This window comes from Camelina sativa, chromosome 13 (assembly GCF_030686135.1).
Source record: "Camelina sativa cultivar CO46 ecotype springtype chromosome 13, ASM3068613v1".
In the NCBI taxonomy this organism is placed as follows: Eukaryota; Viridiplantae; Streptophyta; class Magnoliopsida; order Brassicales; family Brassicaceae; genus Camelina; species Camelina sativa.
The window spans coordinates 23,237,980-23,265,731 of record NC_141892.1 but is presented as its reverse complement, the minus strand read 5'-3'; the positions used below and the strand labels follow the sequence as shown (position 1 = coordinate 23,265,731).

The 27,752-nt window shown below is 36.9% G+C and overlaps 4 protein-coding genes and 1 pseudogene across 4 annotated transcripts; 3 read left to right on the top strand and 2 right to left on the bottom strand.

Annotated features, from left to right (window-relative positions):
* Positions 1-7,999: 7,999 nt before the first annotated feature.
* Positions 8,000-8,713, top strand: LOC147929887 (uncharacterized). The gene is made up of 2 exons (XM_087480774.1): positions 8,000-8,341; positions 8,474-8,713. Exons 1-2 carry the CDS (start codon positions 8,000-8,002, stop codon positions 8,711-8,713), a joined length of 582 nt encoding a protein of 193 aa, XP_087336900.1.
* Positions 8,714-10,386: 1,673 nt separating this feature from the next.
* On the top strand, positions 10,387-11,154 carry LOC104738422 (uncharacterized). Its single transcript, XM_010458598.1, has one exon. It carries the CDS (start codon positions 10,387-10,389, stop codon positions 11,152-11,154), a length of 768 nt encoding a protein of 255 aa, XP_010456900.1.
* A 281-nt stretch (positions 11,155-11,435) lies between these two features.
* LOC109128395 (putative defensin-like protein 169) lies at positions 11,436-19,034 on the bottom strand. The gene is made up of 3 exons (XM_019234607.1): positions 18,980-19,034; positions 16,876-16,900; positions 11,436-11,619 (listed from the first exon to the last, which is right to left on the bottom strand). The coding sequence occupies exons 1-3, from the start codon at positions 19,032-19,034 to the stop codon at positions 11,436-11,438; spliced, it is 264 nt and encodes an 87-aa protein (XP_019090152.1).
* Positions 19,035-24,392: 5,358 nt separating this feature from the next.
* On the bottom strand, positions 24,393-25,283 carry LOC104738419 (pectinesterase inhibitor 5-like). The gene is made up of 2 exons (XM_010458596.2): positions 25,037-25,283; positions 24,393-24,849 (listed from the first exon to the last, which is right to left on the bottom strand). The coding sequence occupies exons 1-2, from the start codon at positions 25,250-25,252 to the stop codon at positions 24,508-24,510; spliced, it is 558 nt and encodes a 185-aa protein (XP_010456898.1). The 5' UTR covers positions 25,253-25,283; the 3' UTR covers positions 24,393-24,507.
* A 1,699-nt stretch (positions 25,284-26,982) lies between these two features.
* LOC104737260 (putative lipid-binding protein AIR1B pseudogene) lies at positions 26,983-27,397 on the top strand (annotated as a pseudogene).
* The last annotated feature ends 355 nt before the right edge of the window (positions 27,398-27,752 follow it).

Below are 27,752 nucleotides of genomic sequence, written 5' to 3'. Positions count from 1 at the left end.
ATGTGCAATGATTTGAGTCACATAAACGATAGTACAAAATTTAATTTTGATGCTTAGGTTTTTATTATATATTATTTGTTACCAAAAATACATATTTCGCACTTCATAATATTCTTTCAGAAATTATAATCCAAACTCGCCAAACCTTAAGTTCACAAGTACAATATAATGAAAGAAAATGATTTTTGAGTTTTCATTCAGGCCAGAATTTAAAAATATAAGAAAATAAAATAATTTAAAAAGTAAGAAAATAATTTTAAAATGAAGATGTGATTTGCATAACTAATTACATTCTCATGCTTAGGTTTTCATCGGATATTTTTTGTTATATAAAAAAAAACATGGTTCATACTTCATAATATTCGCTAAGAAATCATAAACCAAACTCGTTGTATTTTTCTTAAATTTCTCGTATATGTGTTGAAGTGGTGAACAAATATATATATCGTCTTTAGGGCTCTTAGTCCCTAAAATTGAATAAAGAATATCTAGAATATAATTAAAAAAACTCTTTCAGGCACTATTATCGAGGCTTCCAGTTCGCATCCCTTCTCCGACGCTGGTGTAGCTTTTGCTCGCCGGCGTCGGGATCTCTTTCGTCCCGCTCTCTCTCCTGCTTGCATTTCCATTGTTTGTTTAGTTTTGTCCCCGTCTCTTTTTCTCTTTTGGTTACAATCCTCCCCGATCAGCTCAGATCCCGGCGTGTTATCACTAGACAGGGAGAGAGAGCGCAGATGGTTTCCGGTGAACCTCCTTCTCTTCTCCCTGAATGCTTCAGCCGGTATAAAGGACCCACAAACAGGCGACGTGCATACCTCAAGATCTGACTGTCTGTTCACCCGTGAGAAATCTTATTTTGAGGCACCAAGTTTAGCAGCTGATCTCCGTTTTGGACCATCCGCTACATCTCACCCGATGGAGATGTCGATGGCACACAGCAGCTCCTTTTCCAGGCAAAGCTTGCATCCTTCCATTCTCGGACTGTCCTTGTGGTTTCCCATCCCAACCTCCGACCTTACCTCTGGCTTGATGTTGCTGAAGCCTTGCTCACCGGAGATGCTCTTTGTCTTGAAAATCTATCCACCGTCTCCGAAAAGCCGTACGTTCACTCCAATTAGGTCAACCAACAAGGATCGAGGCTTTCTTCTGGTGGGCCTTATCTATATCTTGTGTTGATGCCAATATTTAGCCAATGGTGTGGTCAAGATCACGAACTCTATGGTTTCCATCTGAAAAGTAATTCATCATTGTTGCTTTGGCGCCACTTGCTTTCCTTGAGAACTCTAATTTTAGTAACCCTTATAATCCTGACATATGAACCTTTCTGCTTGAGTTTCTATGCTTATTGGATCCCACTTCCAAGCGGCACTAGCTATGTATACGATTTTGGTGTGGCCATGGCCACTTTACACCCTAAAGAAACTCTACCAAACACTCTCAATCTTCAGAGCATCCCAAACATTGCTCGAAATCTTGTCAAGATCTTACTTCGTGTAGACCTTCTTAAACCAGTGAGAAGCTCAATCTTGACCCATTCACTAACGCCAACAAGTCTAATGACAGTGGCTATCTCTCATCCTTTGACTTGTTCATGGAAGAGTTTATCGACAATCTTGATCTCACATGTACCAAATCTCTTCCAAGAGTTTGACTCACAGCTCTCAGAAACCCATTGTCGATTAATGTTATCTTTGCTTTATTTCTATGTTGTTGTGGCATTGAGGACTGCCCTTATATCTTGTTTTCTAAGTTACGTTTGTAAAAATCTTACGTTCTTTTGAATATTGAGTATAGGTGGTTTGACAAAAAAAAAAAAAAAAGAAAAAATCCCTAAAATTGAATCTTAAATTTTTTCACTACCATCAACTTGACACCTTTAAAACGGATAATTTATCTTCAGATAGAAAGTAAATTTTTGTACATTTTTTTTATTCCTATTTTTTTATATGGGAACTGTTACTTCTGTATCCTTTCTCCTTGCCTAGCCGATATAAGATTATCCCAAGGAAAAAGTCCTTGGGACTACCAGGAAGCAATAATGGAATCAAAAACAAAATGCTATTTCCTCTTATATATAACTTGGTCACTGTCCCGCATCTTATCTTAAATATGTACTATTGCATTTTTTTCTCACGTTGATTTAAACTTGAAGTTAGTGGCTACGAACATCCATACAGCTGGCTAAGAACTTCCAATTTGGAATCTTGAAGAAGTAATCGAGTACGCAGATTATTCGAGTTTTGTATATAACTATTTTATATTTGTTATAGGAACTATTTTGAGGTCATCTGATGAATTATGGATGTTTTAGTTTTGTTATAGTTCAAAATTTTCTTAAAATATTGCGTAAAAGGTAGGGCCCATATAATTCTGAAAGCCAGACTTATGTTGTCATAAAAATCCAAATTACTAATAACATAATCGCCAACCAAAGCTTATAAATCACATACGGGGCTACACATGGAAATTATTGAACACATGTGCATCGATTCTGATTTAAATATATTTTTTGAGTCTAATTGTGATTAAAAATTCTACTGTATACTTAAATATTTTTACAGCAGTTCATCTGATGAAACACACACACTTAATTGAGTATACTTAAAACTAATTTTTTTTGTTTTTTTTGAGCAAACACTTAAAACTAAATAGAGTTTGAAACTACAGTAAATTTTTTAAAGATAGCTTATTTTAAAAAAAAATCCCATAAAAGACCTCCAAACTATAGACTTGAAAGAGGATTGTCTCGTCTGGTCGTCTAGATCGTTAATTTCTGAAGTTACTATTGTAAACTCTATCCCTCCATGTTGGGCCTCCAATCACATAGTTCTTTATTAATTAATGTTTGGTTGACAAAAAAACCCTTCAAACTATTATACTTCCAACTAAAACAATCAAAATGTCAAATTATTAAATCAAACCTTCAATGTGTCATTCATGTTTATGGCCCCACATTTATCACCGGAACAGTTAACTTCATTAACGGAATAGTTCACCCTATCAACTGAACAATAACTTCGTTCGTTCTATTAACTAACATTCTTTTTCATAATTTAGGATTTTAAATGCCATAAATACTTGTAAAAAGATAAAAACATTACAAAGTGATGTGAGCCAAAATAGGGGTGAGTCGATAGCTGGTCTAAAGGACCTCTCTAACTAACTCGGATAGGATGAAGATGAATGATGGATCGAAGTTCGCCACACAAAGTTGCGGAATGACTTTGTGATAAGAACACAAATCAATATCTAAGTGAATCACACACAAAGATAAAGAGTCAACTTGTTTTCTAAAGGAATCACACACAATAGAAAAGACAAGTAAAACAAAAGCCTAAGTTTCAAAGTGAGAAAACTCTCTCTTTTATTTTTCCAAAAATATTCTATATTTACAATGAAGGGAAACATAAATCAATAACATAAATACAAAATAAATCAAATTAATTACATAAATAAATCAAGAATAAATTTGAGAGATTTTATCAATCATCATTGATGGAGATTAATTTTTTGTATCTAGACACTTTCTTGATGTAGCCATGAATTGATTGTCTTCTAGAAACTTCTTTATAATTTGATCTTGATTTTCCTTGAACAAATTCTTGATGAGTTGATATTTCTAGGATTGCATCACAAAAGAACAAAAAAAAAAAAAAATCAAAGGAAAACAATAAGGTTTTAAAAAATCATTCCATAAAACATAAACAAAGTTCATATGAAATACTTCTGAGTCATCGAATCTCATAAAGTTTCCAGGAAATGCTCTTACAACCCAATTCACAAATATAATTAAACCATCATCTTCTTTCTTCATCGTTCCATCATTGAGGATTGAGAGTTTTACTAGCTGGTCATCACTGTATTATAAAATAAAAATACTGAACTCGATCAAAACCCAACTGAGATGCTACAACTAAAAATCAACTTAGATGCTACACTTTGACGAAACTCAATTGTATAACCTGAAACTTAAATCAAAACTTTGAAGAACTCAAATTGCATAACCTTGAAGATATGATCACAAATATATATAAAAAATAAAGAACTCGATTTTTATTAATAAAAAATATATTAATAAATATCACATGTGAGTAATTAAACAAACGAAATTAGTGTTCAGTTGACGGAATGAACTATTCCGTTAATGCAGTTAACTGTTCCGGTGATAAATGTGGGTCTGCGAACACGAATGCCACATTGAATGTTTGATTTAATAATTTTGATATTTTGGTGATTTTAGTTGGGGTTATAATAGTTTGAAGGTTTAAACTGGAAGTTATTTTTTATGTGAAGAAACACTTATATCTTTGACACTAAACTACAAACCAAATTTGTCGTAGTAATTTTCTTCTTTTTTCTTAAATAAAAACATAACTAAACTGAAAATAATATTACGATTAGAAATGTTTGGGCATAACATCACCTTTGACTTAGAACTGTAAGGATGAGATAAAACTTTCATATTCGCTCAGGAAAATAAAAACTTTCACGTTTGCTCTAATATATATAGAAAATCCATTGTATTGAAGAATTTTGCATGGTCTATTTGTTATATTTTGTTATCATATTCGATTTGATTAAAGGAACATTTCAAGTCTTACTTATTTAACATTTCCTTTTTTAATGTTACACGGGGTAGGTAGGGCACAAATTTTAGTTTTTAATTCCTATGCAATTTGTAGATAACCGGATCCGTTAAAATTTCGCTTTGTTTTGATGCTTTTACTGATTATTATATCTGTTCAAATTTCGCTTCTGTTTTGATGTATTACCATATAATGACACCAATGATTAGAAACTAACCTCAGGGATCGCCTGAGTGATCACAAGATTTTGAATTTGCATATTTATTGGAGCTCATTTCTAATTTTTCTCGTTGCATCAAAAAATTTTGGTATTATTTTCTTAAATCGCATCTAAAAATTGTGGGGAGCCCTAAACGCGATAATTTTTTTTCTTACATGTAATTGGTTCTAAGGATACCACAATTTCTTCTTCGACTTTAACATCATTATGAAAAATAGTAGCAGCAATTTCTTATGAACTTCTGAACATATATCTTTTTTATATGTGTAATCTAGTAAACTAATGACATTTATCCTATTACAATAGCCAATAATATAAATTAATATATATATAAAAATGTGAACTAAAACAAAATTATCTTATTTTTTAAACTATAACACCATTAAAACCTCTATAAATTAATAAAAATTCATTACTCCGACATTATTAATTTATAGAGGTTTATTGTATATAATTTCTCACAAATAACACAAAAGTAATTTTTTATAGCATATAAATAAATCATGTTTCCAAATTTATCATATCATTTCACATGGGATTAAAATTTAAAGCCATTAATTATGTCACTTGTATAAACGGCTGTTACCTTTAGGTAGAAGTCTACTAATGACTATGCAAACGAATACTACTTTTTAGAACAAATTTAAACGTCCAAATAATAAAATAGACAGCAATTTTCAGTTTTATTTGTGAAATAGACAAAATAGACAGCGATTTTTTATTCCAATAAAAAGGGATATTTAACGTCCTAACAACAAAATAGACAGCCATTTTTTCAGTTTTTTCCCTCTATAACACACGCAAATTACCAGATATTAAACTATATCAAAATTTGGTAATAACACTAATACAAAATATTATACTCTGAAATCAACAAATATATGCTTATTTTATTATGAAGAAACAAAAAAAAAATTGATTTTTATTTATAACATGCATTAAAACTATGGACGACAATTTAAATCAGGCAAGACAATGGCGAACTGTTGGTTCCTCGAAGACCGTTCTTCCAACCCGATTCCTGCCTCAACCTTGGTTGAGGGTAGATCCAACCGTCTTCCCTTTTCCTCTTGATCCTCCTGACCCTTCCCCCCTTCCCTCCCTTTCTGATTCCCCCCCCCCCTTTCTCCTATCTCCCCATCATTACTCAGTCTGATTATTTCGAGATGGAGAGAACTATTCTAGCCCTCCCTGCTCAGCATAAATCTACTCCTGTGATAGTGAATCCTCAGGCGCAAACTATTCTCAATTCTTATTATAAAAGTTTGGGTCAAAACCCTAGGTCTGCTCAAACTGGTACTGTAGCAGTAGGAAAAATTCCCGCCAAAGGTTGCCCGACGTTATATTTCCCACTCGCAATCTTCCAATAGCTAACTTACAGGAGGTATTTCATCACAAGTCAATGCTCTCTCATCAGTGGAGTCCCCCTCCTCCACAGCTCTGACTGTGGAAAACTATCCTCCTGCTGGACAAGAGGTAGTTATCAACTCTGGTTCTGGCCATGATGTTACTGAGCAAATCCCCATAGTGGAGATCCCCAACCCTCCATCACCTGACTCTGACGCTGGGAAACCACGAGTAAGTATCCCTGATTTTGTCTTTCAGGAGGGTGCTGATATCCACAAGGACTTCATAGTTGGTAGATTCAAAGGTCGGCTCCCAACCTATAAGCATATTCAGAACGTGCTTAGTCATATATGGGGACGTGGAAAACGTCTTGAGATTCATCTCAATCACTCTAGTAATTCCATGTTAGTGTGAGTTCCTAATGAGTACCTGAGGGCAAAAATCCTTGAGAAGAAGATGTGGTACATTGGTGAGTGTATGTTCATGGTAGCACAGTGGGACTCCTCTGTTGGTGCGAAGACTGACCTCGATGCTATTCCTATCTGGGCCTACCTAAAAGGAATGCCATTTGACCTGATGCATCACAAAGGTATCTGCTTAGTGGCAGGATTAGTGGGGGAGCCAAAAGAAATGGACGAATTTACAAAGAATCTAGTAAATTTGTCAGTTGCGCATGTTAAAGTTGAAAGAAATCTAAATGAGCCATTACCTTCTTCGGTTGAAGTAGTTAGGGAAAGTGGAGAAGTCATTACTATTGAGGTAGAGTATCCCTGGGTTCCTCCTAAGTGTCCTCACTGTCACGAAATAGGGCATGTCATCAAGTTTTGTCCCTCGGTGACCCCCTCCTGGACTAAAAAGAAGCAGGAAACAACAACTGAAGTAATGAAAGAAAATACAGCAATAAATAAAGGCAAAGGCAAGCTCACCACTGATTCAACCAAGTCAGATAAAGTTGTGTATGCCCCAAATGCTCCATCAACTCCCTCTGTGTTACAAGGTTCTCATCCTAGTCAGGAACCTAATCTTACCTCTGATATCTCTACCACCAAACCCAGACCACAAAAATTACCATGTCCACCTCCCCTGTCCACCCCTGACATACCCACTAAAAACTCATTTGAGGCTCTAGGCCAATCTTCCACCTCCTCAAAACCCAAAAGCCCCACTAAACCATCTCTAAAAGATTCAAACCACCCTAACCATTTAAACCCCCCTTCACAAACTCCTAATAGCCCTTCCTCTTCTGATATGGTGATAGACTCACCTGTTGCTAACCCTGTTGTTACTCAAACTGAGGCTAAGTCTCCTTCTCGAAGGGGGCTTCCTCTATCCCATTAACCTTTTTCCCTTTTCTATGTATATAAAACCTTTTTGTTGGAATATCTGAGGTCTAAATGACACGGATAAGCATCGGCCTTTAGCTAACTGGCTTGCATTTAATAAGCCTACTTTTGGTGCCCTTATAGAAACCCATATAAAAGAAACTAATCTGAACCATGTTATGAACCTAGCTTGTCCTGGTTGGAACTTTACCTCAAACCACAACTCTACTGATAATGGAAGGATAGTTGTCATTTGGAAAGCCCCTGCTTCAGTGTCTGTTCTTCACCAGTCAAAGCATCTGCTCACATGTGAAGTTACAATTCAAGGAGGTCATCGATTCTGTTTCACAGTTATCTATGCTCCAAACCTTAGTGATGAAAGAACTGACCTCTGGTGCGAGATTTTAAGCCTTCACCAATCTCTTTAGCTTGATGCAACTCCTTGGGTTTTATGTGGAGACTTTAATCAAATCATACACCCTGCAGAACATTCAAATCCAAATGTTAATCATCTTACCTCTCGTATGTTGGAGCTAAGGGATTGTCTCTTGCAGCTTGAGTTGTTCGACTTGCGGTTTCAAGGACCCCTCTTTACCTGGACAAACAAAAACTCTCTTAACCCAATAGCCAAAAAGCTTGACCGTGTTCTAGTAAATAATCAATGGTTGTCTCATTACCCGGATAGTGCTGTCTCATTCCTTGCGCCTGATATATCTGATCACTCGCCTAGCCTTTTAAACTTCTCTGCCCCTCTCCCCTCAGCTGGAACTAAGCCTTTCAAATTCTTCAACTTCCTAACCAAACACCCAAAATTCCTCCACACGGTTGAATCTACTTGGAATCTGGTTGGAAGCATATCTCCTCAGGCACCCTGTTTATCAGTGTTGAGTGCTAAACAAAAATCACTATAAAGAGTTTTAAAAACACTTTCGAGAGAAAAAATTTCTGATATCCAAAATCGAGTGTGAGAGACTAACCATTTGCTTCAATCTGTGCAGGTTCAAGCTTTGGCTAACCCTTCCCCAACTCTGTTCCTTCAAGAAAAACAAGTTCAAACTCAGTGGGAATTCCTAAGGCGACTAGAGGAGGCCTACTTTAGACAACGATCAAGAATCAACTGGCTGAAAGAAGGAGATTTAAACACCACTTACTTCCATCGGGTTATGCAGATGAGGAATGCGTTCAATGCTATCAGATCTTTCACTTCCCTCACAGGCTCCATCATTGATGACCCATAAAAGATGAGCTGGTTGGCGGTGAATCACTTTAAGTCTCTCCTTGCTCCAGCTATTCTTAGACCAGTCAATATGCCTCCTTCTTGGTTTGGTAGACTACTTTCCTATCGTTGCTCTCCTGAAGTAATTCAGGCAATGATAAGGATCCCAACTGAAGAAGAGATTAAGAGGGTAATGTTCAGATTAAATGCAAATAAATCACCTGGACCAGATGGCTTCACTTCAGGTTTTTACAAAGCTGCTTGGGGGATTCTGGGAAAGGATGTAAAATCCAGTATCCTCAACTTCTTCATAACGGGGTTCCTTCCTACAGCGGTCAATGCCACAATCCTTGCTTTCATCCCAAAGTCGCTAAGAGCTTCGTTAATATCCGACTATCGTCCCATTTCCTGCCTCAACACTCTGTATAAGGTTGTCTCTAAGTTGCTTGTTGCTAGATTGAAGCCCATCCTCCCTGATCTGGTGCAAAACAATCAAACTGCATTCATAAAAGGAAGGCTTTTAGTGGAAAATACACTGTTAGCGGCTGAAATAGTAAATGCTTATCAAAAACAAAATGGGCCTAAGAGAATAACTATCAAAGTGGACATCGCAAAGGCATTTGATACCGTAAGGTGGGAATTTATTTTTAGTTGTCTCAGAGGAATAGAGGTCCCAGAGATTTACCTTCGTTGGCTTAAAGCGTGTGTCTGTACACCATCATTTTCGGTGGGTTTTAATGGCTATGTTCATGGTTACCTCAAGGGAGCAAGGGGACTGCGCCAAGGGGATCCTCTTTCGCCCTACCTATTTGTTTTGGCTATGAACTGCCTCTCCGTTTGTCTAGATAAAGCTGCAGAACAAGGAAAAATATAGTATCATCATCGCTGTTCAGAAATAAAACTGACTCACTTATGTTTTGCAGATGACTTATGATTTTCATTGATGGCTCGGCCTCCTCATTACATAATGTCATCCAAGTACTCAAAGATTTTGAAGCAGTGTCAGGGTTAGCGATAAGCCTTCCTAAGACTACCTTTTTCAAATCAGGATTATCTCAACCTGAAATAGATCACATAGCAGCCACTACGGGAATTAGTCACAGCCAACTTCCAATAAGATATCTTGGATTTGCCTCTATGCACAAAAAAACTTACCATTCTTGATTGTGCTCCATTGCTTCAGAAAGTAAAAGGTCGCTTTACTGCTTGGTCAACGAAATCTCTCTCGTTTGCTGGAAGGCTCCAAATGTTAAACTCTGTTATTGCTGGCATATCTAACTTCTGGTGCCAAAAAAGGTTATTAAACAGTTAAACTCACTCTCAAGTGCTTTTTTATGGAAGGGAAAGATAGATGGTCATCACTCAGCTCGTGTCGCATGGGAAACAATCATTCGGGAAAAGAAGGAGGGAGGTTTAGGCTTAAGAGACTTACTTTTATGGAACAAAGCTTGCATGGTCAAGCTCATCTGGTTGCTCTTTATTAGGTCTGGCTCGGTTTGGGTAGCTTGGTTTCGGAAAGAGATTTTATCTAATGACATGAGTTCCTTATGGACTCGCAAGCCTAGCAACCGTTTCTCCTGGTTAACAAATAAATTGCTAAAGATTAGAGAATCTGCTTACCCGTGGATCAAAATCAAACTAGGCAATGGCAAATCATGTCAATTTTGGACAGACAATTGGAGTCGGTTAGGAAAGATGTGGACTTACATTGAAAGTGATGGGCTCTATCAAGTTGGTATTCGTCGGGGCCCTCTACTAGCTGACCTTTGGAGACGAGGAGCTTGGAAACTTCCCCCTGCAAGATCAGAAGCTCAAGTCAATATTCACACTGAACTCTCTATGATTTCTTTATCAGACGAAGAAGTTGACTCTTACCATTGGTGGATCGATGATCAACGTAAGGACCAGCACAACACTGGCAGTATATGTTCTGCCCTTAGAGAAGCATTCCCCAATGCTCCCTGGCATACCATCGTGTGGTTCTCAGGAGGAATCCCAAAGCACAAATTTCTAACTTGGCTTTTTGTGTTGGATCGTTGCCCAACAAGGGATCGTCTTTTGAACTGGGGTCTACAAGTAGATCCCTCTTGTATGCTCTGCACCTCCATGCCTGAGTCGCGTGATCACATCTTCTTTGAGTGTCCTTTTAGCTGGTCGATCTGGTCGGTTGTTGCTAGGCGATGCGCTTTCGTTCCCTCAGATTCATGGTCTCAGTCCATTGAATCCCTTACACGATATAGTGGTCCTCGGGTGGCTAAGAAACTTCTACTTATTGCTTGGCAGTCAGTACTTTACACGATCTGGACTGAGAGAAACCACCGATTGCACCGGAACTTTTTCAAATCGGCTGATCTCCTTCTTCGTCAAATCAATTCCACCATTCGAAACAGAGGTTTAAGCTTCCATGATAGTAACCCTGACCTCTCCTTGTCTCTACTACATCTCTGGTTTTCTGCAGCATAAACTTTGACGGCATCTGAGTAAGGAACCCTAATCTCAGATGCGATCTCTTCAACTTTCTCTCTCTCACTGATTGATTCGTACACCCTCATTGAAGACGGGTTAGGCGGTTAAACTCCCAACCGTATTTCTGGTTCAATTCTAATTCTATGGTCACATCTCAATTACTGGTTCAGTTCTGTTTCTCTAACTATATGGGCTTACGTTTGGGCCAATGGCCTTGTAAACTTTTATTTTCTCTTTTTTAAGTTTAATTGAATGCCTTTTAACTAAAAAAAAAAAAACTATCGATAACGATAAGTGCAAAAGCAAGTATTACTACTTGTGCAAGTACCCATTGCTTTCCCTCCTTTAAACTTAAAATTAGGATGCGATCTACACCTGTCCAAACAACGGTCTTGGTTACATCGCCCGGCTTTTTGGTCAGGTAAAGGCATTTTACACCACCCCTCTGTTGGGTGTCTTTCTCTTTTTTGCGATATATCTTTTTTAATAAAATTTCTGATTTTATACTTCCGATTAGTTTAGATTACATGGTGCCTCAGCGACAACGGACTCCAGGATGAACATACCCGGTACATAAACATAATACATTTAAACAGAAGGAGTTAAAGAGAGGGAGAAGAGTAACTTTGGAACCAGATCTCCAGTAGACCTTGGAGCTTCTGCTTGTGATTTCGGGCTAGGCAGGTGTTCCTGATCCTTCTGTCGAATAGATGGAATAGACCCTCGACCGGGGTATGGGTGTTTGTGTACAACCGTGCGTTGCGCTCATGCCATAAGGTATAGACCACTGCTTGGGCTAGGATTAGCTTCCATGTGTCCAGTTTACAGTTAGTTGATGGAGTCTGCAGCCAGAGGAGGAACCTTTCCCAGGTATGGAAACCGCTGAAATGGAGCCCCATTTTGGATAGACACCACCTCCAAAGATCATAATTAAATGGACATCTCAAGTAAAGGTGATCTGTTGCTTTGTGGTATATCTCACAGAGAGCACAAGTATCATCTTCCACAACCCCCCCCCCCCCAAGTTCGTAGTCTCGCTAGTGTGGGCAATCTATCTAGACAACACAACCACATAATGAAAGAGTATTTGGGGATAGCACCTGAAAACCAAACTTGTTTGTGCGAGGGTACTTCCGTTGGTGTTGTCCTGCAAATTTTCTAGGTGTCCGTAAAACTGAAACGGTCTTGAGAGTCTCCGTTCATTCTGGCCCAGAGGTAAGTATCTTTTGCATTAGCGTTAAGTTCAAGCTCTGTGAGATGGAGAAGGAGTGACTCTGCGTTTGGCTGCGGGCACCCCTAAAGATCCATCCAGTTGTTGTTCGAGCATTTGCCACTATCGAGTCTGGAGGAAGACCCAATCTTTGATGGTCGTTAGGTCCCAGGAAAGAGAACAGATCTCCAAAAGGAGTTCATTTTTCAAACAAGAAAGAACAAGACTTGCCATCACCAACACAGCATGAGAGGAAAGGTTTTGCTAGATCCCGAAGTTTTATCATCTGTTTCCACATGGAGGAACCCTTACTGGTATTTGAGAGTCTCCAAAAACATCTCCGTCTCAGCTTGTTTTTCCGACACCAAGCAACCCAGAGAGAACCAGAGGACGAGAACAAGTACCAGATAAGCTTTAGTCCAAAGATCGTGTTCCAGGTTTTGAGGTCCTTGAGTCCTAAACCACCTTCTTCGTTAGGGGTGCACAGTTGTTTCTAGCTAAGTTTAGCCTGTTTTGGTATTTCGGCAGCACCAGACCATAGAAAATTTTGGCAGATCTTTTCAATGTCTCTGATGCACTTGGCAGGGAGGATGAAAGCAGCACGCCAGTATGCAATCAGGTTTTGAATAATAGACGACAAGAGCTGGAGCCTGCCTGCATATGATAGGTGCTTGTTTTTCCAAGATTGAATCTTTTGTCGAACTTTCTGTATCAGAGGTTCACAATCTACTCTTGAGAGGGGGTTTGGCAGTAGTGGAAGCCCCAGATAACGGACTGGTAGAGTTCCTAAAGAGAAACCTTATAGCAGACTTAAGCGGGACTAGTCCGATGGCAAAGTACCCGCGAGAAACATCTCAGTCTTGTTTCTGTTTAAAACCAGACCTGAAATCCTGGAGAAGTAGTCAAGCAGATTAACAATGGCATGAGGCGAGGACTGTTCACCATCAAAGAAAACCATCACATCATCCGCGAAAATAAGGTGAGTAACATCAGGATTTTTTGTCCTAGGATGATACCCTATCTTACCAGCTTGGAACCGAAGGTCAAGTAATCTTGAGAATATATCCATGACAATGACGAACAGGTACGGTGAGAGGGGATCTCCTTGCCTGAGACCTTTTTTCCCCTTGAAATATCCACATAACTCCCCATTTACAAAGATAGAGAACCTGGTGGTTTTGATGCATTGACTGATCCAAAGAATGTATTTAGCTGGAAAGTTTGTCGTTGTAAGAATGTCCAGAATGAAATTCTATTCAATAGAGTCAAATGCTTTCCTCAGATCAATCTTCAGCATACCTCGCTTGGAGATTCCGGCGTTGTTATAGCCTTAGACGAGTTCAGAAGCGAGTAGCACGTTCTCCACTATCTGTCTGTCTTTGATGAAAGCGGTTTGGTTTTCCTGAATCATCTCTGGTAAGAGATTTTGCAACCGCCTCGCTAGTAATTTTGGAATTACTTTATACCGCACATTGAGGCATGAAATAGGTCTATACTCGGAGACAGATTCTGCATTTGTAACCTTGGCAATCATAGTAACCGCTGTAGAGTTCCAACTTGGTTCCATTTTTCCATGAGTAAAGAAATACTGTATTGCAGCAATAACGTCTACCCCAACAATTGGCCAACAGTGTCTAAAGAACTCACTCGTGTACTCAATTCTGCCTTGATTTCTGCCTGAGTGAAAGGTTTTTCCAAACTTGCTCTTTGGACCGAGTTGCATCTAAAGGGGTGGATTGACGGAATGCAGGCTTTTAAGCACGGGGTGGGGCTTGAGGAACCGAATAGGGAGGCATAATAATCCACACAAGCATTTTTTTATATCTTGTTTGTCAGTGATTACCTCCCCATTATGAAGCTGCAGCCTCTTGATCTCATTGTAAGCCTGATTTACCACAACGCTCTTATGGAAAAAGCTTGTGTTCTCATCACCATCTGTGATCCACTTTAGTCCTGATTTTTGATGGAGGAAAGTTGCTTCAGCTTGCGCCAGTTTCTGGAGTTGGGGCTGTGACCACTACTGCTTGAGCCGCCTTGAGATCCGCTAGGGCTATCCGAACTCTATTTTCAATGCCTGAGAAAGCGGTTCTGTTCAACTCTCGCAGTTTACCCTTCAGGAGTTTAAGTTTCTTGTTTATTTGCAGCATTTGGGATCTAGAGGTGTTAAGTGATGACCAGCTCTCCTGAAATATCTGGAGGAAATTCTCATGCTGCATTAAGTGGTGGTTAAACCTGAAGGGTCTGATTACTCTAGGACCCCTATCCTGAAACCGAATACAAAGAAGCATGGTCTGAGAAAAGTGGTTCCTCGAAGGTAGCTATGGAGTGTGAGAATTCATCAAGCCACTGCACATTTCCGAGCATTCGATCTAGCTTTTCTGCTATTGGGGTACTCTGTCGGTGGTTCCACCAGGTGAATAACGGACCATGCGCTGGCAGATCCATCAAACCACAAGTGTTCATACAGCTTTATAACTCTCTACATCCTCTTGAGTACACATCAAAGTCTACCCTCCGTGAATGTTCTACAGGTAAGAGAGTTTGGTTAAAATCTCCTAGAACAAGCCAAGGAGAGCTTCGTAATGGCGTGTTCTCCGCCATCTCCATGAGATCATTCCAGAGTGCTACTTTTTCATGCCTCAGATTTGCTCCATAAACAAAAGAAGCTGTGAAGTTTATCCCCTTCTCAAGCCATGAGATGCCACAAGTGATGTGCTGTCTAGACTTCACATACGGCATCACCTTCACAGCTTTACTACTAACAACCCAAATTCTCCCTATATGGGAGTGTTTATAATTTGAGATTAGACTCCATCCTAGGAGGATCCTTTTTAGGACAGTTTGCGCATTATACTCCAGGACATGAGTCTCCAAAAGACAGCCCAAAATTGGCCATTGTTGCTGGCACCACGATCTAAAACGTTGCTGCTTATCGGGATCATTAATCCCTCGAATATTCCAACAAAAAATCAGCATTACAAAAAATTGGTATTGGTAAGGAACTAGTGGCGGAAGGAAAACCTTCTCGCTTGAATAGAGCCCTTCTTGAGTTTAGCTCTAATTTTCTTCTTCTGACTTTTAGAGAGAACTCTTAAGAAACCCCCTGGATCCTCATCTGGAGGTTTTTCCTTGTTTTCTTCTGTGACTGGAGAGAGTATAGGGTCTATCCCATTGGTTGTAGGATTCACCTTCTTCGGGTCCACGCTTGCTACTGTAGTGACTCGGGGGATTTTCACTAGGCGAGGATACTCCTCATTGTGAGTGGGAGTTAGCACCTGAGAGTGTGAGGGGGAGTCCGTTACCTCATTGGGATTGGGATTCATTGCCTAAGAGAGTGAGGGAGAAGGTACCGACGTGTCTCTTTTCACCCATTGTTTGGTGTTCGTATTTGTCTTATCTACAACAGGGACTAACGGGATCTCCTCTACGGTATGAACTCCTGCTTTGTCTTTACCTCTTTTCCAAGGGCATATAGCCTCTGAGTGGTTTGCTTTTTTGCAGGATTGACATAGAGGTGGTACATTTGTACAGTGATTAGATGTGTAACCAGCTTCTCCACAAATCGGACACACTGGTGGCAAGTGAGGGCAGGACACTGACACTCTTCTTGTTTCACCCGATTCAAATTGAGCGCAGACGTACTCAGGTAGTGGCTTATGTAAATCGATTTCCGTAAAAACCTTCGCCACCTCAAAGTTTATCATTTGCTTGGTATCTTTGTGTAGGAATATTGGATGGCCAACTAAACTTGCAATTCTACTAAGGGCAGGAGGACAGTAGAATTCGTACGGAACATTTCTTAACTCAATCCATATCGGCGCTGTCTTGAGGGATGGTTTCGACAGCTGAGTACCTGGAGTCCACTCAGCTACAAACATTGTCGATCCATCAATAGACCAAATACCTTCTTTAAGGACCCGCTGTCTCATTGTGACGTTAAGAATCTTGAAGAGGAAGGTGTTCGGGGTGTCGAGCTTCGTGACGGTGCCGTCATGATGCCATTTGCTCAGGTTCACAATTGCACGGATCTTACCAAAAGATGGGGCTTTGTGGTAGAATTGGCCTACAATAAAGCTCTTCCAGAGCGGCTTACTGTCTTCGATGAACTTATTTGGAATTTTCACACAGACCTCACCTGAATCCAGTAGTAAAGGAGAGCCACATTTCTTAAGGGAACAAGATCCGCCATTCGTGCGCTTCGCCCAGGTTAATGGAGGGGTTGGCTCCGAAGGGAGGGGGTTCGACGGAACCTGAGACGAAGAGGGTTCTTCGTCCACTTTCAGATCTAGGATCGATGCAGCCACAGGATGAACCAGGTCACCGAGGGTTGGAGGAGAAACCGAAGAGGTGGCTTCGAAGGAGGCGGAGGATGGTGGTTACGCTTTTTCTTGGCCATGAGAGAAGAGAGTCGCCGACAGTGGCCGCCACCGGCTCAGGGAAGACAAGGAAAGAGGGGAAAAAGACCTACCTCGAAAAGAGTGCTTGAGAGAAAAAATATTTTTTTTTGCGATATACCATCCACCAATCCTATTACTATTGTACATAAAACATGAATTATAAGTTATTCAATTTTAAAAAAGAATTCTTTTTTTTGTCAATCAACTTGCTTTTCATTCAGATCAAAGAAAAAGTGATTTTTTTTTGTTTTTTGTTAAGTCAAGAGATTTTTTTTTTGTCAATCAACTTGCTTTTCATTCAGATCAAAGAGAAACAAGTACAGAGGAGAGGACTAAGAGTCCCAAAGTTTAAAACATTATAATACAAGACATCCCCAAAGTTGTGTGGAGATCGACTTGCAGATAAGAGTCATCGATTTCAATTCCAAGAGAGCTATGAAACAATGGCTTAACAATCCACTGGCACATGTGAGATCATGGTGAATCGAGAGGTCATCCTTGAGGACTTCAAAGGAAGAAAGCTTGGTCACGGTCATATGATAAGGTGACGTTGATGAAGGAATCGATGCTTGCATTCTCACCGGAGTAAGAGGCACTACCCAAAGTAGCAAGGCAGCAAGGATCCATGTGACTATGTTGTTGTAGTCACTAAAGGATTGCTTTGAGACCCAAATCATAAGGAGTGGATCTCTTCGATAAAACGCAATAGAATATATGTGATATGGGATCCGGTTGATGAGAGTGATTGAAAATTGATGCTTGACATCATCAAATGACCAGCTGAAGTGATAATCGTCATTGAACATATCTATTTCAAGACATTGATTATTACTTTGACTAGGCAGATTCAACATACTTAGACCATAATTGTGCAGGCTTAAGAACTTATACCGCAAGTCTCTACTATCAACTAAAACCAGGGTTCTGACATGATATATGGATAACTAGAACAACATTGTTGATACCTTTCTACCATGGAGTCTTCGGCCATTGAGAAGAGGAGATCAACACAACGTTTGACTTCAGCAGAGCACAGACGGTTGACCGCTGGACCTGAATTTTGTCGCTTCATAACTTTTGTTAAGGCTTATGGACTTGGGCCTTGTGATGGTAACTGGGCCGATATGTGAAACAAGGTACACTAGGGAAAACCCTACTTTCTCAAGGGGACACCAATGGCAGGATTGGGTGTGGCAGCTGACCGGAGTTTGCAAAGAGATTCGCGGTGGGAGGAACATCTGTGGTGAGTAAACGAACGACAGTAAGAGGCGATGGGCGTGGTTTGATTCGAGATTGGAAATTAGGTCCACTTGAGAAAACCCTAATTTCACAATCGTTTGCCAAGTTGAGTATTGAATGTGGTGGCTGTCCGAGATTGACGGAGAGATTTTTGGTGCAGAGAGCATCTCCGGTGCGTGAGAGGTTAGCGGGAGCCGACGGTGGCCATGTAAGAGATCGAATCTAGAACCTAGGTCCACTGGGGAAAATCTTAGTTTCTCAAACAAATGCCAAGTTGAAGAAAGAGTGAGACTGCTTTCCGAGTTTTGCAGAGAAATTTCCTGAGCAAAAAGTAACTCCGGTGAGTGAGAGATCAGCGGGAGCAGGAAATGGTCTTGGTTTGGTTTGGGGGCAAAGGTTAAGAAGAGTTGAAAACGGTTATAAAAAAGGGGAAAAAGACTTGCAAGAAAGAAAACTATTAGAATCGGATCTAGGGAGAACAAGTAATGGAGTGGTCAGATCCCGACGCCGACGAGCAACAGCACCGCCGGTGAGCAACAGCACCGCCGGCGAGCAACAGCACCGCCGGCGCTGGAGCGCTTGGTTGGAGGAGTCTTCTCGATAACAAAAATAATAAATCAAGAGATTTAATAAGAATTTTTTTTTAGGATGAACAAACAATAATAAACAATAGGTCAAATCAGATTATAACACAATAATTCTTCTTAACATATGACCATCTATATCTATAAATAAAAAAATCAAAAAATAGGTGAAAGTATTAAAAAAATTCTTTTGGGTATCAGTTTCTAGGTCTAGTATGGAATATTTATAAAAGAGTTAAACTCAATATAATAAATTCAGTAGTGAAAGTTAATTATGACAAAAATGTTAAAATTATAGTTAAAATTGATAGTTTTAAATGCCACATATATAAATATTTTATGAAAATGACTAAATGTTACATATAACAATTATTATAACTTAAAATACTAACCTAGCACAGGAACGACGATAAGAATTAAAACGGTAAATGAGAATGATTTGTTCATCTTTGGTGATATAAACAATTTTTTTTTCTTTCTAAATTGATTGTTTGTTTGAAAATGAACACACACACACAAATATATTTATATCATATACATATGTATATATATATATATATATGTACAGTATATGAGAAATTGATGAATATATCACACATTAGAGCATTCTATTTTAAGCTACATATCTCCTTCAATTTTGATACAGATTGCTTAATTAACTGAGACTATAAAGGCATGAGACTCACTCTTTCTAAAAAAACTTTTACCCAATCACCATTTTAAATATGAGAATATGTATATCAGAAATATCTGAAAATTCCAATTAAAATTTTCATAAAAATAAGAAAAATTTAAGAAGTAAAAAAATATATAAACGTATTATTATTTTTAAAATTTATAGTATATCATAATTATAAGAGTTTCCATGTGTTTGTATAATTTGCTGGGTTTTCATATAACGTTCAGATAATCGATACATTTTTATCGTCAAATACATAGAAAGATGAACATGACATATAAGTTATAACGTTCTCAGAAGCGACACCTTTCTTATAGCCAAATATGTAGAAATATTTTAGTGACAAAATCTGATATTCAAACAATAAAAAGTTATGAAATAGAAGTTAAAATTAGGGAATTTGGCATCATTAACCCAAAAAAGGGAATTTTTACGAGAAATGCCATTTTTGAAATGAAACTTTTAAGAAATGCCATTTTACAATTTTTCTATTTGAGAATGCCATTTTCTAAATATATGCCATATAACAAAAAGAAAAAATTACCCATGAGATAACTGAGAGAATTTTTAAAATTTTTTGACTGTTTATGGTGGACAAGTATCATCACTCAAGCATATCTTGTCCACTAAAGAGACAGAAGGACAGTTGTGGTGGACAAAAACATGTTCGGGGTTGAATATGGTCCACTAGAGGAACAACACGTTTAATACATCAGCATATCAGCAAGATGGACAAGTTATTTTGGTAATGATAGGCAAGTAGAGTACAACCAAATGAATCTGGTCCACCGGATTCTTATGCAACAACTTACCCATATTCTTTTTCAACATCTATGGAGAGAGATACAAAATATTGTTCATCTACAATATGAGTACTCAAATCAGATGGAAAGGATCTATAAAAAACGATTTTTTTAGTAGGTTAGTTTTTCATGATACATCGCTGCCAAAAAGTCATGAGGGATACAAAAAAAAAAATTTTTAAAAGTTGAAGGCTTCACTGAAAGAACTAGAGATTTGCCGAAAAATATAGAGATATTGCTGCAAAAGTGAGAAAATAAGTAAGTAATAGAAAAAAATGAATAGGTGTTTTAGGTATTTTGTAGAAAAGATTGTAAATAATTTTTATTTTATTTCCTATTTTGTGGTATAAAATTGTAGTGGCTATTTTGTCATTTTTGGGAGTGAATATGGCAGGCGGGAAAAGAAAATAAAAAACATGGCAGATAGACATTGGTTGAAAAGATAGACATTGTTCATGGCAGATTTGATAAAAATCTCAAAAAAAAAAACTATAATTCACTCTATGACTACCCTAACCATTCATGCCTTATATTCTCTGTATTATGTTTATGACTACTCTAACCATTCATCCCTTATATTCTCTGTATTATGTATATTAATGTCCAAATTCACCCTTATACATGACCAACAGTTACAATGTTTTTTATTATATAATTATATATTAACTATATTATGCATTAATTCTCTTATAACTAAAAATATATATATATACTATTGCATCAATAATTTGACTACAGCTTATTAGAATTTTGTTCCTTTGATCATATCTGGTTTGTTATTATTGGAGAAACATAATATAGATAAAAATTATAATATAGAAAATATTATATCATATATATAATACAAGGTATTTTTAATAACATTCAAGTCGATAATTTTGGTCCATTATATATATATATATATATATATATATATATATATAAATTCTTTTGTAGTATAGTAATTTTTTATTTGGTGTACGTTTAACTTGATAGTTTAGATTCTCTATATTGTATCCTTTAGGGTATAGCTTTTTTTGCATGTTTTATTTGGCCACCATCCAATGACATTGTCACCGGCTATCGCATACGCTAGCATCATTACCACCATCATTGAAACAACCCAACCCGTTTTTTATAATAATAATAATAATGAAATACCCCATAATATTTAATTACAACCCAAACAATAAACTAATAACAAAATCTACATGCACGGCGGAAGACAAACCAAACCAACTCCAATTCAATTTAAATACATTACCAATCATAACCAATATAAACCAACAACCTAACATGTTTCTAAACCACGTTCCAACAACACAAACACTAAAAACCGACATCACAAAACCGAGACCCTAGATCATCCTCCTCCTCATTGCCATGATTCCACGCTATACATTACCTGCACCACAAACACAATGAGATGCGTGAGTATTACCAGAAACACCCAGTGAGGCGATCCTCCCATCTACGAGCTATACACACAAGCAAATCAAGAGTACAACCGCAAATAAAACATAACAAACCAGTCATTAAACACAATACTCATTAACACATTCACCACACCTACACAACAATCACACAAAACAAGTTATACAACACAATCGCTTAGATAAGCTCATGGTCACGCACTCACCTTTTCGACCTGATTATAACAAATATGACAAGTTGAGACTCTCCTCAAGTCTGAAACAGCCCAGAAACCCCCTACAACAAACCACAAAACCAAAAACGACTTTATAGCAAAACTGGACAGAAACATCATAAAATAACAGTTTCAAAGACGAAACCCTAAAATAAAAACCAACAGTTAACTATTAAATCCCTCCTGTGAACAGCTAGCCCTAGACGTCACGAAGCTTCCCACAAAATATCGTGCCGATCAGGAACCAGACGAGACCACGATCTCAGTTACAATCCCCGATGGGTCCAACTCGCGTCTGGAAAACGTCTCACGAAACTGCCAATAACTCATCAAGTTTGAATCCAAATCTACTTCTGTAAAAAGTAGAATGACGATGAAAGACTTGGGAATAAACCTACCAAATTTCATTACCTTTGACAACGATTTGATATGTCGAAACCGTTTCCTCCAAAACCCTAACGATTCTGGTCCTTTGCCTAACACACCAAAATCTAACCTCCCCTTCCTCACACCTCTTCTCCATAAACAAGTTCTCTTTTTCCTCTCTACAAAAACGACTACAAACCCAAAAGAGAGTAGAGAAGCATGAGTTATAGAAATTTAGGGTTCCTTGGTTTAATTTCATTAAACCAGAATTTATCTAAACCGATATTAAACCGATTCCACCAAATTTCTGATGTAAAAATCCAATATTCTTATTTTTCGAGACACGGGCGTTATAATCATCGTCACAAACACCACTATTACTACCACCATCATTACCTTTTTAGCATCGCCGCCCAAACCACGACTACCATGCTTTATTACATACTATTTTATTTTACGAACGTTTAACTTGATAGTTTGAGTTTCCTATGTTATATTCCTAAGGGTATAATTTTTTTCTATGCAATTAACTCGGCAATCATTGGCCACCCCTGTTACCAATACTTGTATACTGTTTTATTTTGTTCTATACTATTTTATTTGTAATTTTTTATACAGTAATTTTTCTTTAGACTACATTTATGTCAGTTTTCCAAAATTCAAATCATGATATATGTAGAAAAATGAGTTAGATTTTTAGAAGATTTAAAAAAATCCAAATTTATTTGCTGTAAACAAAAAATGAAAATACAAATCAAAAGGGGTTATTTTATGAAATTTTATGAAAATACAAATAAAACAATTATGTTATTTTCTCTCTCTTCACTCTCATGTCATCCTCTATCTTCTTCATTTCTTTCTAAGCGCGTGTAGTTATGTGTGTGTCACCTAGAGGTAGTTTGGTAAAATCACATTGTTATTTGGTCAGTCACTTAATTTCCCCAATTAACATGCTATATTCTTCATTTCTATTGTGATTTTGGTCAACTACCTAATTCATCCTTAAAATTACTCATTTGTAACTTTTGCAAAAAAAAAAAAAAGAATAGACCGAAAGGTTCAAATGAGAAAGAAGGAATCAGTCACTTGTAAAAACATGACTAATGGCATTTTTTTTATTAGTTTAAAAGAAATGGGTAAATTGTAAATTCAATTAAAAGTGTACCATTTCCACAATTTTCCCAATGAGTGTACCCCTTTAAAACTTATTTTCTAAAAACGGTCCTGTTTAGCAAATCTCCCATAATAATATATACAAAATCTTTCTTATTTTTTTAATGATATCATGAACTGATTTTTTTGAAACTAAAATTAACAAATATATTCTCAAATCTTATATGTGTACTCTTCTTCAGAAATGAATTACTTTTTATTTGGTAATTTTTTAAAAATTTGGTATTTATTATTTAAAAATTCTAATGTTCTTCATTCTAATAAATAACTATAACTCTTAAAAATGGTTGTTGTACCGTTAAATATATGATATATTAGTTTTTCCTATTTTTAGTTATTTAGAAATATTTACACATTATATGTTTAGACATATTTATTTAATTTTATTTTTTTCTAACCTCTATTCATATTTTATATTATTTTTTTAGTTTTTTTTTGTCTTCTAGTACTGAAGTTATTTTCTGTAAATTATTGTTTTATTTGATTAAAAAATTATTTTAGATCTGTGAATTAATTTTAGTTATAATGTTTTTTTTTAACAAATAAGATGGTGGATCCAAAAAAATGTAAAAATACATGGATGTTGATGTGGACATGAAGAGAGAACTCTCTAGTATATATAGATTTCTATATGATAATATAAAAGATGATGATTAACTTATACTAACGTTGATCGTAAGTGAAATAAATTTCGAATATACTATGACGATTTGGAAGCAAATATTTTTCTATATTTTGATTGTTTAAATTTGGTTATGTTTTCTTTAAGCCTTGTATTTTTCCAACAACATAATTAGAGAAAATGTTTGATTTCAACCCAACGTTTGGAGCAAAAGAATTTTTCTACCTCATTAATTTTTTTTTTGATCTCAAAGCTTTAAAATTCAAAGTTTTTATTAGTACCTAAATCATCATCGACTTAAAACATGAATTTGTAACCCTCTGTTTTAGTTGTTTCATATGACACTGTAATGAGAAGGACGATGTCGGATTCCTACTTAATAAAATGATGTTGTGATACTTTTTAAAATATAATTTGGGTATGATAAGTATAATTATATTCTTTTTGGGTATCAGTTTCTAGGTCTAGCAATTCGAACTCGTGATGCATGAGTCTTCACAAACACTCCTAACGCCGCTAGACAAAAAAAATGAAGTTTCCAACTTAATAAAATGATGTTATTATCTTCTAGTCTAGTGTACACAAATACATATTGGATCTTCTAAACACATAGCTTAATTATATGAAATTTTCGATTAATTCATGTACAACTAAGTCTTCACCTTGCTGATAATAACACGAATAATAGAAAATAGTTTTATAACATTTGTATTATAGAAAGTCACAGGAGATTTTTGTATTGGACCATTCTTTTTCCATTCTTCTTCGCACTTGCGCACATAGTCTGAGCCGCTCTGTGCAGTTAAGTGAGCTCTGTATGCAAGTGCTTTTTGTTTTCCTGTTTCATATGCTTCTTGGAACAAACCTGACGCCAACCCGTAGTTCCTCTCACAAAACTTGATCCGTTCTTTCCCAATCGGACCACTAAACTTTTGGCGGACTTTGCTGATATGTTTGGTTGCTTCAGTCACTTGAATTTTGCACTGAGAAAACTGATAATAAGTCTCAATCAGAAATCAAGAAATAAGTAAGAGTATAAAGGAGATTCTCATCTCTCAAATTTTACACAACTTTTTTTTAACTCACTCCCTAATCAAGAATGAACATTGTGAATATTTGCTGAACACAATCTCATAACCTTACACGTCGTTTTAATACATAACAATTAAATAACGTTACCACAATCAAAAGCACGTCGTTGAGATCGCGTGCAGCTGATATACGTTTGTCTGCTCCAATGTATTTCAAGCAGAAGTTCACATCATTTGTCTCCTTGCAAAATGCATGCACGTCTTTGACAAGCATCGCATTTACGATTGGGGATGCAATAAGCACAAATAATAACAACAACAAGAGAAAAGTTATGTGTTTGATTAGCGTTGTAGTTGTAGCCATAATGGGAAACAAATGTGGTTAGAATTTTCTCCTTCGCATGTTTCAAACATTTTATTTATTTATGAAAGATGATATTGAAAGCTATAAAACGTACTTCCTAATTTAAGAAACTTTGATGACCTTGAATGAATAACTATTAAATTTTGTGGTAGTAAAGTTTTTGGAATAACAATTTATCGGAGTTAACGAGAGTAACGCTGCCCTTCATAAATATAATTTATTTTTGTTTTTGTAACCTCTGAGGCTTCAATAAATCAAGGAGCAAAACAGAGTACTACAATGAAACAAAAGCATAGTACAACAAATCTGTTAACAATAAACCAATCCAAATCCAAAAAGAAACACTAGCCAGTCCGCCTCTCCTCCTCAATTATTGTGTAACCACGCACGACCACACCTCGAGAGATAAGAAGAAAGGACGTCCCTCATTCGACACACTACAAGCAATATTTTTGACTAAAGAATTATCTTTCGGTGAAGAGAGTTTAACCTTCACCTCCCTCATCACATGCCAGTTTTTCCTATTTTCTGAAACCACCCCCAGATTTGATTCTACTAGAAAATAAAACAAATACAAACTATTCGCAAACGCGAGTATAACCCTCTTAATTCACCGCTCCGTTCTATTACATGAAATCTTAAGGATAAATCTCTATTCTTCACTAAACTCACACCAAGCTTAGATATAAACCAAGATAACATAATCTTGGGCTATACTTCTCCTAAGCCTAGACTTCAGTTTTCCAAGTCTCTGGACAACTTTCACACACACATCACATCGACGAACAAAAATACATGATCAGGCAAGCACCAAACCGTGAAACTAAGTGTCACACAAACACAAAAAGGTCTCTAGGATTTTTTTCTATGCCTCAGCTCTCTTCTCTCTAAGATGTGTCCAACACCTCCTGATATATCCAACAAGACTTTCTAATCATTATAGGAGAAGATTTCCAAATTTCATAAGAAAACAAATTTTCCTTTTTGCTATTTTCTTTTCTTTTGTAAAACTCCAATTTAATCAACCAATGAAATAATAGTTTTTTTAATTCATTATTCATACCGTTTTTTAATATTATCTTCTCAAATATTCTAAAAACTTCACAAGCACATAAATACATATTGGATTTTCATTTTTAATGATATCAACATTCTTAAAAGAAAAAAGAAAAAAAATCACATTAAAAGCCGTAATATATCAATTTATGTATAATTGAATATATAGTAACGTCCAAGAAATAAAAGATGAATCAGTCTTTTTCTTTTTTTTTTAAACAATTACATTTGCTAAAAAAGAAACATGTATTTTTACTACTAGCTAGTTTTATTTTTGATATGCTTTGAAGGTACAGTATTCTGTAAAGATGGAACAATTAACGATTACGTTTCAGTCGAAAATATCTCAATTTCAAAATAAACTGTGACAGCAAATATGGTACTTTTAATTGTATTTCCATGATTGAACATTTGCTTCACAACATTGCAATAAAATAAAATAAAAATGAAATATAAACTAACTACTTAATAATACAAAGATCGTCTGACTGCTTACTAAAATATAAACTCGTTTAATAATTCCTCAAAATTAAATTGCAAGGACAGCTTTAGTTAACTGTCAAACCCCTACTATAAATACATCATCAATCTCTTCATTTATCTTCCCCACTCTCTTTCGCAACAGTTATTTCTCTAAAACATCTTACTTAAAATAGAAATACATATTTCGAGAGATGGCTTCAAAAATCTCAGCCTCCCTTGTCATTTTCCTCACATTTAACATCCTCTTCTTCACGTTGACCACCGCATGTGGTGGTGGATGCGCTCCAGTCCCTAAACCCCAAGCCTAAGCCAAAGCCTACTCCGTGCCTCTCCTCCACCGGAACCTGCCCAAGGCCAAGGGACACTCTCAAGCTCGGTGTTTACGCCAATGTCCTCAAGAATCTTCTCAAAATCGAGTTGGGCACACCACCAGTCAAGCCTTGCTGCTTGCTCCTTGACGGTTTGGTTGATCTTGAGGCTGCAGCTTGTCTCTGCACCGCCTTAAAGGCTAAGGTTTTAGGCATTAATCTTAATGTTCCTCTCTCTCTTAGCCTTCTTCTCAATGTGTGTGACAGGAAGGTCCCTTCTGGATTTGTATGTGCTTGATCTATCTATCAACCATTCTATTGGTTATATAATCTTCTTTAATCTAAGATACTGGCAAACCGGCTAAAGATCATCTTGCCTAAGTTTATCTCTCCGAACCAATCAGCCTCGTGAAAGATAGATTGTTGCTGGAAAATCTACTACTTGCAACTGAAGTTGTTAAGGATTACCACAAGGATATGGTCTCTCCGAGATGTGCATTGAAAATTGACATATCCAAAGCTTTTGATTCAGTTCAATGGAGTTTCTTGCTTACTACATTGCGTGCACTTGGCTTTCCTGAACAGTATGTGTCCTAGATCCAGACTTGTATCACCACAACATTCTTCTCGGTGCAAGTAAATGGAGAACTTGC